The sequence below is a fragment of the Ursus americanus genome, chromosome 22 (assembly GCF_024610735.1).
Source record: "Ursus americanus isolate L20-20 chromosome 22, mUrsAme1.1.p, whole genome shotgun sequence".
Lineage (NCBI taxonomy): Eukaryota > Metazoa > Chordata > Mammalia > Carnivora > Ursidae > Ursus > Ursus americanus.
In genome coordinates this window covers 14109593-14122591 of record NC_142148.1, presented here as the reverse complement: position 1 = coordinate 14122591, position 12999 = coordinate 14109593, and the positions used below count along the sequence as shown (strand labels likewise).

Below are 12999 nucleotides of genomic sequence, written 5' to 3'. Positions count from 1 at the left end.
GGTCCATGACCAGATCATTGGCTTGAGACAGCCAGGACTAACACTCAGGTCTCCTGACATCGAGTCCAGCTACTGTGACACATCAACGGAGAAATGAACCTACTTTTCTCCTGCAGGGATTCAAATGTCACCTCCCCTTGAGGGTTGTCATCCAAGTCACCATAGTGCAGGACCTTGTGGTTCAGTGCCAAGCGGCAGTACCAGAAACGTTCTGGAACACAGAGCAAGACAAGCAGGTGACCAAGGACAGTTCTGGGAAAGGCCTGGGCGCATGGAGGGCAAAAGGATGACGTGTTCCCGGCCTGCTCCCTGCAGGGTCTGTCCAGCAGGCTCCCTCCCCAGTGCGGTGGGTAAGGACCCGCCCAGCGGCCCGGGGCCCCCTCACCTTGCCTCCGGCGGTTCCCAATCTTCCGGAAGCTGCTGCCCTCACAGAGCCGGTTCAGGCGCTGCTGCTTGATCAGCTCCAGGATCTCAGGCTGGATCTTCTCCCTCAGCTCCCTGGGTGCACGTGCATGGGAGCAAAGGGAGGTGAGGGGACGGCAAAGCAGGTGGTGCCCCCCCCCTCGCCCAGCGCACCCGGCAGCACTTACACGATTGGCGGGGACTGGAAGTCATCCTGACTCATCCGCTCGGACTGGCGCAGTCGCAGGATCTCAGAGTAGCTCAGGCTACGCAGTTTGCTCTTGAACTGATCCAAAGAGCTGGGTTTGGAGGGCAAAGCTCGAGTGATCTGCTCTCGGACCACCTGCATGACCTGAAAGGGAAGGAAGCCGGCCGCCTCAGGCCCTTCCCTGAGGGGCCAGGCTGGTTCCAGGCAGCTCGGCTCTGCCCCCGCCCTGGAGGCACTCCGGACACTTGCTGGGTGAGCCAGAGTACTGACTCTGGAAGGTCCACCTGCTTAGGTGGTTCCTGAGGACAAATGCCCGATGGGGACAAATGCTTTCTTTCCCACAAATTTCAACTAGTTGACAGTGTGGTAGGATGAGCACAGGTTTGGGAGTCGGAGAGAAAGCTGCTCAGATCCTGACCCCATCTCTTAATCTGCACCTTGAGCAAGCCGCTTGCCTTCTGCAGTCCCCCCGGGACTCATCTCTAAAACAAGAGAAAGGAAGACATGTTTTCGGATATACTCTGCCTGGACGGGGAGGGGCTAGGCGGTCGCACAGCACCTGACACCGGCATGGGTTCTAAAGATGTGTTACTTCCCCTCCAACTATAGTGAAAGAGAGAACAGGCCATCCCACAGCATGTCCAGCAGCTCGCGCCTGCGCAGGGAAAAGTCTACAGGAGAAAAGACTAGAGGGAGACGTGAACATGGTCATCACTGAGTGGTGGAACTACAGAGAACTTTCTCCTCTTTATACTTTGCAAATTGTTTACAATGAGATGAGCGGCTTCTAGACTGGCAGCTTTTGAGGACCCAGCAGTGCTCCGCGGAGCGTGGGGCCTCGGTGTGCGTCAGGAGTGACGAGTGAGTGGATAGACAGGACGTGCCTATCGTGCCAGTCCACTCCTCCTCTCCCTAGCGTTTCCCGGCCACGCAACCGCACCAGGGCCTGCACGCAGTAAGCACTCAGTCAACCAGCGCTGTTACGCTTAGGCTTAGCCTCTGCCCTCCACAGGAGACAGGCGGGGCGGGTACGGCTCCGCTGAGTCCAAGAGGGGCCCAGGCACCCAGGGGCAGAGCCCTGCTCCAGGCTACAGGGGAAGCACAAGCAGAGGGGCCCGAGGTTCTCCAGGGCCGCATCTTGTGACCCGGTGCTGCTGACCCAGCTCAGGGGTTCCCCTGGCTCCGGCCATTGGTCACAGGCTGGCACGTGCCCACCTCCACGTGTGGGCATCCGAGCTCTGTGACACGGACCTTGTTGAAGTCCTCGGCCGTCGCCCTCATCTCCTTCCAGGTCTTGTTCAGCAGCTGGATGCAGATCCCGAAGAGCTCCTCAAATGCGCGGTCATGGGTAAAGAACATCGGGTGGTAGTCATTGCGGCCCTCGTTGGCTACGGAGGAGGAGAAGCAGGGAGGGTGAGGCCGGGCACTTGCGTGCACCCAAGTCCCAAGGAACAAAAGCAGAGCAAGGCCAGGGCAAGTGAAGAGCGTGGCACGGGCCTTCCGCTACTTCCTCGGCTTTCTCCTCTCTGTCTGGCTCTGCCCTCTCTCAGGCTCAGCAACTAGCCTGACACACGGGGGCAAACGGACGGAGGCGTTAAATGACCCGCTCAAACCGAGCAGCAGCCGTGAGTCCCGTAAAAGAGGCTAAGACGGCTCACGGCTCACCCGGTGACTGTCAAAACAAAGCACACTAGTTGTCCAGTCCCACTGACCCCTAGGCTCCTGATAACGGAGTGGCTGAAAGAAGAGGGGGGTGGCTGGGACTTACGCAGTTCCCCAACCTGCAGGATTTCACAGAGCATTTTGGTGAGCTCGATGGCGCTGCGGCCGAAGGGGCACTCATGTTTGTCCTCCCGGCTGCTGTTCTCCAAGACGATCTGGGGGGAGGAAGGCAGGGTGGATTAGGGAGGCAAGACATGTGCTAGCAGGGCTGAGCCGGCTGGCCCCCAGTCGTTACCCGGATGTAGGTGTCCTGATGGACTTTAGCCAAATACAGCATGTTGTCCAAGGCCAGCATTCCAGGAGGAGTCTGGGTAAAGTCCATTGCTGGGTTGATATGGTTCTGGGGAAATAAAGGAACCGGATTTGAGACTCGGTAGCCTCCCGTGTGCAGTGCCGGCTGAGGGGACGCCCTACTGCCCTACTCTCTGCCACTAGCTCTTGTGTTACCTCCTTCCTGCCCGCCTTCTCTGAAAGACTGGGAGCTCCTGACCCAGGACTGTGCAGGCTCATTCTGTCTCCCCAGCACGCAGCATACTGTGCGCTGAGTGGGTAGGTGCACGCTATGTGTTTAACTGAATTAACTCCATCCTTGAGTGTGTCCTATCACAAGATATCCACTTCCGCTTTTCAAAGCACCTCCCTGCTTTCAGGAGAGGTCCTCTCTTTACCCATGTGACTGACCTCCTGGACCCTCCAACAGATGGATTCGTTCCAAGGGGCCAAATGCCGCATGGAAATGTGTGACCTGCCAGCGCCAAGTGTCAGGGCTCCTCCAGCTTCTTAGTGTCATCTACTCCAGGGCCACCATGATGAAGGGGGGTTCTCGGGGCTATGTGTGGGTACGCCCTCTGACCTCCTGTCAGGGGAGCAGGCCTCCCAAGGTCCGTACTTCAGGAAACTTACAGTAAAGCCCAGCATTTTGTAGTCCTTGGTATACATGGCTTTGCGCTTCTCAGTCCCACTCCCGGGGACATTGCTAGGGTCAGACTCCGCATCAAATGCGATCCTTCTCAGTTCAAATATAATGTCTCTTTGAGCCTGAGAAGTGAAACAAGCCAGCAGGTAAATCAGCTAACCCAGGGAAGCGAGGAAAAGAAGGAGCAGGTTAGGCTTTCCTGGGCAGGACTCTGACCCCCGTCAATCTCTGTCCTGAGAAGTCAGAGGTGGACTTGGCCCAGAGGGTCGCCCAGTGGGAAGAGACGGCAGACAGGCAGAGTCAGCTTTCCCAGGGCAACACAAACCATTTCTGCAGACACAATCAAACACAGTCCCTGGCACACTGCGGGTGCTCAACGCATAGCCTACCAGGGGAATGCACCACATCAGATGGCATACAACTTAAGCCAGGAGTGCTCTGTCCCACTGCACACCTACCTGGTCATTGGGGTCCATCTTGGTCATCATCCTTTCTTCCAGAAGGTTAAAGGTCAGGACTTGCAGGACATACAGCTGATGGGCCATCTCAGTTTTGATTGGGCGGTTCCCTCGGATCACATGCTGGAAAAAGCAAAGGCAGGGGCAGAGGGCTGAACTGATTTTCTTCCACTGAAGACTCACATCCATGCTGGTGAAAGAGAAAGTACGCTGGGCAGGGAACAAGTTTTCCCTCCCACACACAGAACTTCAAGACCTCATGTTCTAGAAGGGATGGAGCAGGAAAGGGCTCGATTCAGGCTGAGATGATTCCCTCCAGGCCCCAAGGGCACAGTCCTTTTTTCCATATTCCCCTGGGCAGGGGAAGTGGAACCAAGGGCAGAGGCTGTATCCCGTCACGCGGAAGATGAGGGAGGCGGCCGGGCTAAGATTATGATGCTGGGCGCAGCGGCTGGACCTTCGTCCAGGTGGGCACTCAATCCAAGACACAGACAGCGTGTGCGGAGGACTCCGCTTTGTCTTCCCGTAGAAAAATACACTGTCGTGGATGGCCTCACCAAGTAGAGGCTTTAGGAAAGGCCACTTTCTAGAAATGGTATGGAGACATCTATATAAAGGAGGGCAGCTCATGCTCCTTGCCCAGCCCCCAACGCTCCCACCCAACCTTCTCTCCTATCACTCTGTGTATGCTCCCCTCCCTGCGTCCCCTATGTTCTGTCCTGCCCCCTCTCTTTCCATGACCCCACCACGCCCTCTCAGTTCCTCACCTCCAGCCCTCTGCCGCCCAGCCCACTTCAGGCTCCCTCCTCCTTCCCTCATGCCCCACCTCTTTTTCTCACAAGCTACTTCTCCTTCTGTCCCTTGGGTTGATCAAGGCCTGGCAAAGGTTCTGGCCTCCTATTGCCCTGCTCTCACTCCCACAATGGCTGCTCTTCCTGGCTTGCTCCCTTGTATTGCTTGCTTTTTCTCTGTCTTCCCCGCCATCTTGAATCGTTCTTAGTCTCTTCTCACCCAAATGAGACTCTTGCCCAGTTTTCCACACACACTCCTTCCGTGTCCTTCGTGTTCTTTCAGTCTAGCTCTATCTATGTCTCTGGAGCTGTGCTGTCCAATGTGGTAGCCACTCGGTATATGTGGCTGTACCTATTTCCATCAGTTAGAATCCACTGAGGTTAGAAATTCTGGTCTTTGGTCACACTAGCTACATTTTAAGCTCAACAGGTATATACAGCCATTGGCTACCACCCAATGATAGAGCAGCTCTAAAACATCTCCGTTATCACAGAAAGTTCTACCGGACAGCACTGCTCTACAGCTCCATGACTCGAGAGTTTGCTCTGGCTCGAGATCAATGTCCTTAGACCTGTGCGGTCTGGTTGGTAGCCACCGGCCACATGTGGCTGCTGAGCACCTGAAACGTGGCTCGTCCAAACTGAGATGCGCTGCAGATGTAAAATGTACGCCGGCTCTCAGAGCCGCAATGTGAAAAAAGAAAATGTAAAATATGCCATTACCAATTTTCTTCTATTGATTACACACTGAAATCACAGTATTTGGGATACAGTGGGTTAAACTGAATATATTATTGAAATTGATGCCCCATATTCCTTTTTTACTGTTGCTACTGTAACATTTAAAATGTGTAAGTGGCTTGTGCTGTATTTCCACTTGATGGCACTGCTCTAGACTTCCTCTCCCCGACATGTGACTCCAGAGTGTTCTTCATTTCTCTAGATCTGCGCAGCTTAATACGGCAGCCACAAGCCACATGTGGGTATTTTAACTGAAATTTTTAAAAATTACAAATTTAGCTCCCCAGTCACACTACACACATTTCAGGTGTCCCGTTGCCACACATGGCTAGTGGCCACCACTCTGGACAGCACGTCCCTGCTGCAGAAGGTTCCACGGACGGTGCTGCTCTTAACCCCTCACTAGCATGTGCAAGGCCCTCACCCCCTCCAGGTGGTGGCTGTCTGCGGCGCTCCGCTCAGGGAAGGTGCTTTTCTCCATCCCACGCTGACTGCTCTCCTCCTCTTCCCCCCACCCTAGCAAGCCACCCCACCCCCAGCCTCTCAGTGCGGGGTCTCCTCGGGCCCCCTCCACACCTCGTTTTGCCTCCCTCTGAGCCTCTTCCTTTCTCCGTGCCCCTTCCTCTGCCACTCCGAAGCCTCCCTACCCTTCCTTCCTCCTCTCCTCTCTCCACAATTCATCAAACTACGTTGAGAAGAGGTTAAAGTTAATGTGATCTGGTTTGCATTCACCTGAATCCCCCTTTCTCAAATTAGAGACATCACAGCGGGGAGGTCACCACTCTGCCAGCAGCAGCTTCCAGGAGCACAGCCCGTCTGAGAGGTCGCAGCTTCAGAGCTTTTACCTCAAGTCCTATTTGAGTGCTGAGTAATTGAAGGCCTACACTCTTGGGCTTGATCCCATGAACTCCCGGGACTTCGGTGAGCACGCGTTAACCATTTCACAGCAGACCATTTAAGTCCTGAGCCCTGACCCTGAACTGTCTTCTATAGTAGAATTTTCGCGGGGCACCTGGGTGGCGCAGCCGTTAAGCGTCTGCCTTCGGCTCAGGGCGTAATCCCAGGGTCCTGGGATCGAGCCCCACATCAGGCTCCTCCGCTGGGAGCCTGCTTCTTCCTCTCCCACTCCCCCTGCTTGTGTTCCCTCTCTCGCTGGCTGTCTCTCTCTCTGTCAAATAAATAAATAAAATCTTAAAAAAAAAAAAAAGAATCTTCGCTTGTTCCAAGGTTTGTCCAGAAATGAGCTGAACTAATCCCACTGAGATAAATGATAAACCTTGAAATTCATTCCCTTTCCCTCAGAAGGGCACCCTCCCTCCCACACATGCAGAGGGCGGCACCCAAGAGGGCTGCTCAGGAATGCGGTCAAGCATGCGTGGGCCTGTGCGCTCTGCCCCGCTCACGGGCGGCCCGCGGAGCGTCTGCTCACGTCCCTCCTGCCCACATCCCTCCTGCCGGCTGTCGGGGGGGGGCTCTGACCAGGGAAACGGCCAGCAGGCAGGAGACGGTTCTGCAAGGCGAAGAGGTGGGCTCTGTGTGTTCAGTGCAGCCCGATGCTTGGCTTTGCAAGCGCTCAGAGCTCACTTCTTGAATTCTACCACCTTTGTATCCTGCTCACAGTAAAAGAACTGCTGATGTGAGCGGGGTGCTTACCAAGGGCCAGGCACCCTGCTAAGCGCTGTGTATATGAGAGCTCGGGCAGGCCTCACATCCAGATGAGCAAATCAAAGCAAATCCAAGTTAAGTGAATTGCTCAAGATCAAAGATTGGGTAATGGCAGAGTGGAGGCTGGTGACTCTGAAGTTCGCGCTCAGAATTATCCAGCCTTTTACACCTGACTTCTCATTTCTCATTTTATTCCTTCCACCGCGGCCTCCTGGTTTTCCCTTGGTTTTGACAACTGATAAAACGGCCTCCCTTTCACCCAGATCCCCAGCTCTCTTTCCCAGCTCTCACCCGCCACACCCCCCCCCCCAGCCAGCTCCCTCCCACCCACATTCCCATGTGGGGACAGGGAGTCAGCCCTCCTCCCAGATGCCTCCCTCCTCGCCACCTCCCCCTCTCCTTTCCTCCCTCATACACCCCCAGAACACACACACCTGCTAGTGTGAGGTTTCTAAACGCCAGCCTGGTTATGTCACCATCCCGACGAAATCCCCTCAACTGCACTTGGGAGAAAGACTAAGGCCCTACTTGACCTGGTCTTTGCTACTCTCCAGCCGCCAGCCGCGGCCCACATCTGCTCCTTGACCCTCCCGCCACCCAGTCACACGCTCCTTCTCGGTCTGCTGAGGGGGCCTCAGCCTTACCTACCATCATTCTTCTAGAGGCTTCCTGACACCTGGTCCTCCTCCTGAAATCCCCCCAGACCATGAAGCTCTAGGGAACCACCGACCACACGGTGCCCTGGCGCCATCCCATGGGACCGGAAGGTCTTTGAGAGCAAACACACGGTCTTATTCCTCCCTCCTCATGCCCCACCAAACTCAGGTCTGACTGGTATTAGCTCAACGAATTACTTTCCTCTTTGGGGCCTATTTTAACACATTTCTTCTGGATAAACACTGTTGGAGTTGCAGGGCAACGAACAGCACAGCTGGCTGGGCTTCATACCTCCTCAGAGGCTCTACGATTCCTGGAGGGATGGCCTCCTAGAGACAGCTCTGTTTACGGAGGATTACAGGAAAAAGCGGTCCGTTTCACAAGGGTTTATTAGCACCTATCTGTTGGCAGGTTCCCTTTGAGCGCCCTCCCCACTCAACAGTAATGTCATAATAATAACACAACTACCGTAACAGTAATAATTACTATCACCAGTAGCAAAATACCGCTTGTTCTGGGAACTTACGTTCAGGATTATGGACCGAAGGTGCTTCTGTGCAAATGCATTGGCCATATCCTGTTGAGAAAAACAAGCAAATGTAAGGCGAGGTGGCAGGCACCCAGCCGTGACAACTACCAAGCGAAAAGTGATATCGTGGCTCTGGGGCTTTTTCTCTGAAATTTTTTCTCCATTCAAATAAAAAGTGGGCAAATGGGGAAAAAAAAATCCACGGACTGTCAAACATATTTTATACTCTGAAAAATTCCCACACCTTTATTTCTGGGAGTGCAAATGGACTCAATTTGGGCGCCCCCCCCCCCCAATGGCACAGTTAACCACATCATCTTCCAACAGGAACAAAGACCGCTTCAGGACGAGACACTCGAGTCACAAGGATGCCGGGCAACGGACAATGCGTACGGAGCACAGAGCGGTGAGATGGTTCCCATGCACCGTTCCAGGCAGACAGCCACCCTCAAGGCTGGAAGGGCCTCCTCCAACCCGAGGACAGGGCTTTGGCCCCAGCGCCCCCTCCTGGGCCCCCGGCGCCGCACCAGCTGATGGAGCCGGGGCGCGGACGCTCTGGAGCAGTGAGGAGCCGGGGTTCACTTCCCTCTGGTTTGGAGAACGGCATGCTGGTGCGTTCGGGTAATTTCTCATAACAGGGTCATCGTTTTTATTGTATTTCGTTCAGCTTCTGACAGTAACGCTTTATTTATTTAGCACACTTGGGAAATAAAGTACCCTACCTAAGGAGTCTTCCAGGGAGCGAAGCTTCGAGGGTCCTGTCAAGGACCTTGTTTTGACCGTTTTTACACAAATTCTCTAAAAACATATTACAGACATTTCTTTATTTTTGAAGGGACGACAGTGATCACAACTTAATCACTGCCAAGCACTCGGCCTCCCCGGAAGAGCGGTGTGCTCTGACATTCTGACACCCAAGGAGCTCCAAAATGCACGGCTAGTTTCCCTCAACAAAATGGCCCCAGGGTTCCTGTGCTTTTAATCTTTCTGACAGCTTTTCATAATTCTTCTGTCTCCTCCTTCCAATCTCGGCCATCGCTTCTTAGCACGTTAATTAGTATGACTTCACTTTCTAAACTGCTGCCTTAATTTAATTTTATGGATAATTCTAAATCGATGGGCCTGAGGGAGCTGTCACACCTCTCCCATGGAGCAGTATCTGTGAGCGCTCTCATTTTTCTCAGAGCTAAAAGGCCTTTCCCTCTCCCTTCTCCACCTCTAGCCATATTCCAAATGGCTGACGCTGCCAGGGACATTAAGTTTTACTTTGCATCCCCTGAGCACACGCTGGCTGGCAGAGGAGGAAGGTGGCCTAGAAACTTCTTTGGTAGCTATAGGAGGTTGGCTTGAGATTAAATCTTGCTGTGGACAACTCACAAAGTGGGTAATTGACATTGGCCTACTGCTAGAATATAACGGCTTTAGACCAGAAGCTTCTCTGTGGAGCTGGGGGAAAGCGCTCATCCTCTTTGATAGCCTTGTAAAGCCGACCTCGAAAGCTCCCTCTAACCAAGGAACAAGCATGCAAATTCCCTCCTGACAACCGTCTGAACTTTTTCAAATTCCTATGGTCTAGTACGCATCCAAAGCAACGTGGATTTATCTTTACTCTTTGCCACACCAGGCCGGAGGGGGATGCATTCGTGGTAGCATCTAGATGAAAGTCTCAGGCTGTTTCTGAATCTGATCTCCCCTGGCTGAACCACAAACTTATGTAAAGGCAGGTTACAAAGGAAAGACTGGGCAGTATTCCCTGGGGCCGGCATCCCCTTAATCCTGGGTATAACGCTCGTCTCCAGCACTTCCCTGAGTGTTCTAACAAACGAGATTTACAGCACATGACCTTTCCCTGGGTCTTGGAGTTCCGTGAACCCCTCGATCAGAACAAGAGGTTCTCGCCCAGCTCTGACCTCCCCACCTGGAAGAGAGCTGGGGCCCTTTCCATATGGCGGTGCTACTTACAGTGACAGGCAGGTCTAGAGGGTTAAGGTGCTTGTCCTGCCGGCAGAAAGCAAAAAGCACAGAGAGAAGCAGATGGAAGAATGAGCTTTCAGCTTACATTCAAAACAGGACTAGGAAGGGAGAGATTAACAGAACAAAGCCATCCAAGAAAGACGAGGACACACAGAACTATAGATGCTCCTGGGCACCGGGAAGCCACCAAGAGCTTAGTTCATGATCCCACATGAATTTCAACTTCCAGAGCCCATGGTGTGGACAGAGAATTTAATAGTCTTTCTTTTGTACACCACTTGGGCTTTTTTTTTTTTTTTTTTTTTTACCAGAGATATCTAGAGTGTCAGAGTTGGAAGGGCCCTTAGAGATCATTTAATCTGGCTCTTTCATTTACAGAAAGAGAAACAGAGCCGAGAGGTTAGAGCACCTGCCCAGCCCAGAAACGCACTTAGCCTCCGGGCCCCGGGCTCAGGTCAGGGCTTGCTCCCCGGCCCGGATGATGCCTGGTTTCCTCACTCGTAAAACTGGGCTCGTTTCTCCTCACGACACCCCTGTGAAGTACACAGAGCACGTGCTACTGCTCCCAAGCACAGGTGAGGACACCGGGCCTCAGAGCAGCAGAGCTGTGGGCATCGCGTCACACAGCCTACGGGCCGGGGGACAAAGCAGCTTCGAATCTGAGGGTCTTTAGACATGAAACTTCGCGCCAAGTTCCCCCACTCTGGCTTCCTTAAGTAAGGATCTCATTTGTCCCGCTGTCCCTGAACTGGACGGTGATGCCTAGAGGGCCTCCTCTCCCTTCGCCATCCTCTAGCCGGGGTCGGCAACGAAGACCAGACTGGGCTTGCCGTCTAGTTGTGTATACAAGGTCTTCTTGGAAGACAGCCACCCCTGTTTGTTCACCTATTGTCGGAGGCTCTTTGGGCTCTAATGACAAAGCTGACCGGCTGCCACACAGGCCATAAGCCCACAGAGCAAAGGATACTTACTCTCGGGCCCTTCAGAGGAAGAAGTCTGCAGGCCCTGCTCTGACCTGAGATCTGGGCCTCCCTGGGCCTTCCTTAGCAAGGCCGCTCTGAGGGCCCCTGACACAGAGGGATGGGAGGAAGGACTCTTGGGGAAATGGCCACGTGTCTGCTGTCTGCACAACAAAGGGTGGATGGGGACAATTCTTCTCCTGGAAGAGCCCAGATGAAAAGCTGGAAAAGGCAGCCACAGACCTGTCGCTTGTCCTCAGGAGCCTTCAGGAAAAGCGCGTTAATCAGTGCAATGGCGTAGGTCTGAATCTCCTGGTTGGAGCTGTGCCAGTGGAGAAAGAAGGTAGAGGGAGATTAGAAGACTGACCAGCAAGAGGACACCAGGTGCATTTGCAACGGTCGCTCACAGATGGTAATCAAATAATCATCCAGCGTGATCTCTCAGAAGCCTTAAAAGTGGGCACACTCTGTGACCCAGCAACTCTACTAATAACAATTTATCCAAGACGGTAATCAGGGAGCTGGGCAAGATGTATTGACAAAACGTTTCGTTCAAATACTGTCAAAAAAAAGAAAGACAGACAGACAGACAGAACGGTAAATAATCCAAACGTCTGTCGACGCAGCTCTGTACACATCACAGTCCTAAGTCGCCATTAAAATCACGTTGTAGAGTACAGGTTCTTCCCCCAGGATTCGGGAATGGGTTTGGAGTGTCTGTAAACCCTAGAAACAGTACAGAAACTATACCACGCAGTTGGTTGACTATGTGTTATTTTCTCCAAGGAAGTGAGAGTCTATAACTGTTACTGGATTTTCAAAGGCATATGGGATGTAAAAAAGATGTAGAACTACCCTTTTAGAAGAATCTCTAACATGGGGAAATGTGCAAGAGCTTTTACTCCATAAAAAAGTCAAGGTACACAGAGTATACAGAGTAAGCTCTCGCTTCTACTAAAAGTACGCGTGGAAAAAAACGCCTGGGAGGGCAGTCAGTTTAATGTGAACAGTGGTTCTGTCCGGAGGGGGGAAAACGGGCAAAGGATTCACTCTTTGTGCTTTTCTGTATTTTCAAAGTCTTCGACGACAAACTTACTTCATTTTTAAACAAATTTACTACAACCGTTCTCTGTAATCTTATAATCCTGGTACTTGGCAAGATGTCTCCACCGGCCACACTGGGGGTACACTTGGTGGCTCTTTTTCAGATGGGCCGGCAGACTTCCTGGTCAGGTGGGGGCATCTTGGAGGTCTTATGAAAGGCACTCAGTGTCCCAGCCCCAACACAGGAGGACATAATGTCTAGTAACAGCTACAGGCTGAAAACAGTCCTGGACTGACCCCTATGAAATGCCATGGTCCTCTACCATCCTTGGGGGAATTCAGAAATGAAGAAACAGAGGTAGGTCTGACGTCAGGAAACTCAGAACTCTCCACCTGGAGCTTATAATGGTCCCTTCACTTCAAACAACGTTTTTGGCTTTGGGTATGAAAACAGAGACTGAAGAATTCCTTTTTACATGGATTAGTTGGGGTGGGGGGACAGGTAGGGAGCAGAGCCAGGTGAAGACCAGGGTGCTATCAACGAGCAAAGCTGGGAACTGATAGGACATTCTGTTGGCATCTGCCCATGTCCAAAAAGCTAACAGGGAGCAAGAGTCAGAAAGGGGTCAACAGTGTCACCACGTTGTCTGGGGGAGTCCAGCCCTCTTAAATTGTAGAGAAGGCTTAAAGTGAAGTGAAAAGAATGGAGAGGAGAGCAACGGTGCTCCAAAGGGTTCATCTGTCTGGTAAAATGTTTTAGGATGTGATAAGCTTCTTAGTTTTGTTTTGTTTTGACTTTTATTTTTATTTATTTATTTTTAAGTAGGCTCCACACCTAGCGTGGAGCCCAGTGCAGGGCTTGAACTCATGACCCTGAGATCAAGACCTGAGCTGAGATCAAGAGTCACACACTTAACCAACTGAACCACCCAG

At 52.7% G+C, this 12999-nt stretch overlaps 1 protein-coding gene across 3 annotated transcripts in view; it reads right to left on the bottom strand.

Moving 5' to 3' along the window:
* ELMO2 (engulfment and cell motility 2) overlaps positions 1-12999 on the bottom strand; it is a 38141-nt gene that overhangs the window by 5382 nt on the left and 19760 nt on the right. For all 3 annotated transcript variants that reach the window (XM_045804763.2, XM_087853534.1, XM_087853533.1), the window contains 10 exons: positions 11266-11344; positions 8087-8137; positions 3707-3829; positions 3236-3370; positions 2568-2672; positions 2379-2487; positions 1862-1998; positions 591-754; positions 386-498; positions 104-211 (listed from right to left, as the gene is read on the bottom strand). In XM_045804763.2, coding sequence (XP_045660719.1) covers positions 104-211; positions 386-498; positions 591-754; positions 1862-1998; positions 2379-2487; positions 2568-2672; positions 3236-3370; positions 3707-3829; positions 8087-8137; positions 11266-11344 — 1124 coding nt within the window. The remainder of the gene's footprint in view (positions 1-103; positions 212-385; positions 499-590; positions 755-1861; positions 1999-2378; positions 2488-2567; positions 2673-3235; positions 3371-3706; positions 3830-8086; positions 8138-11265; positions 11345-12999) is intronic.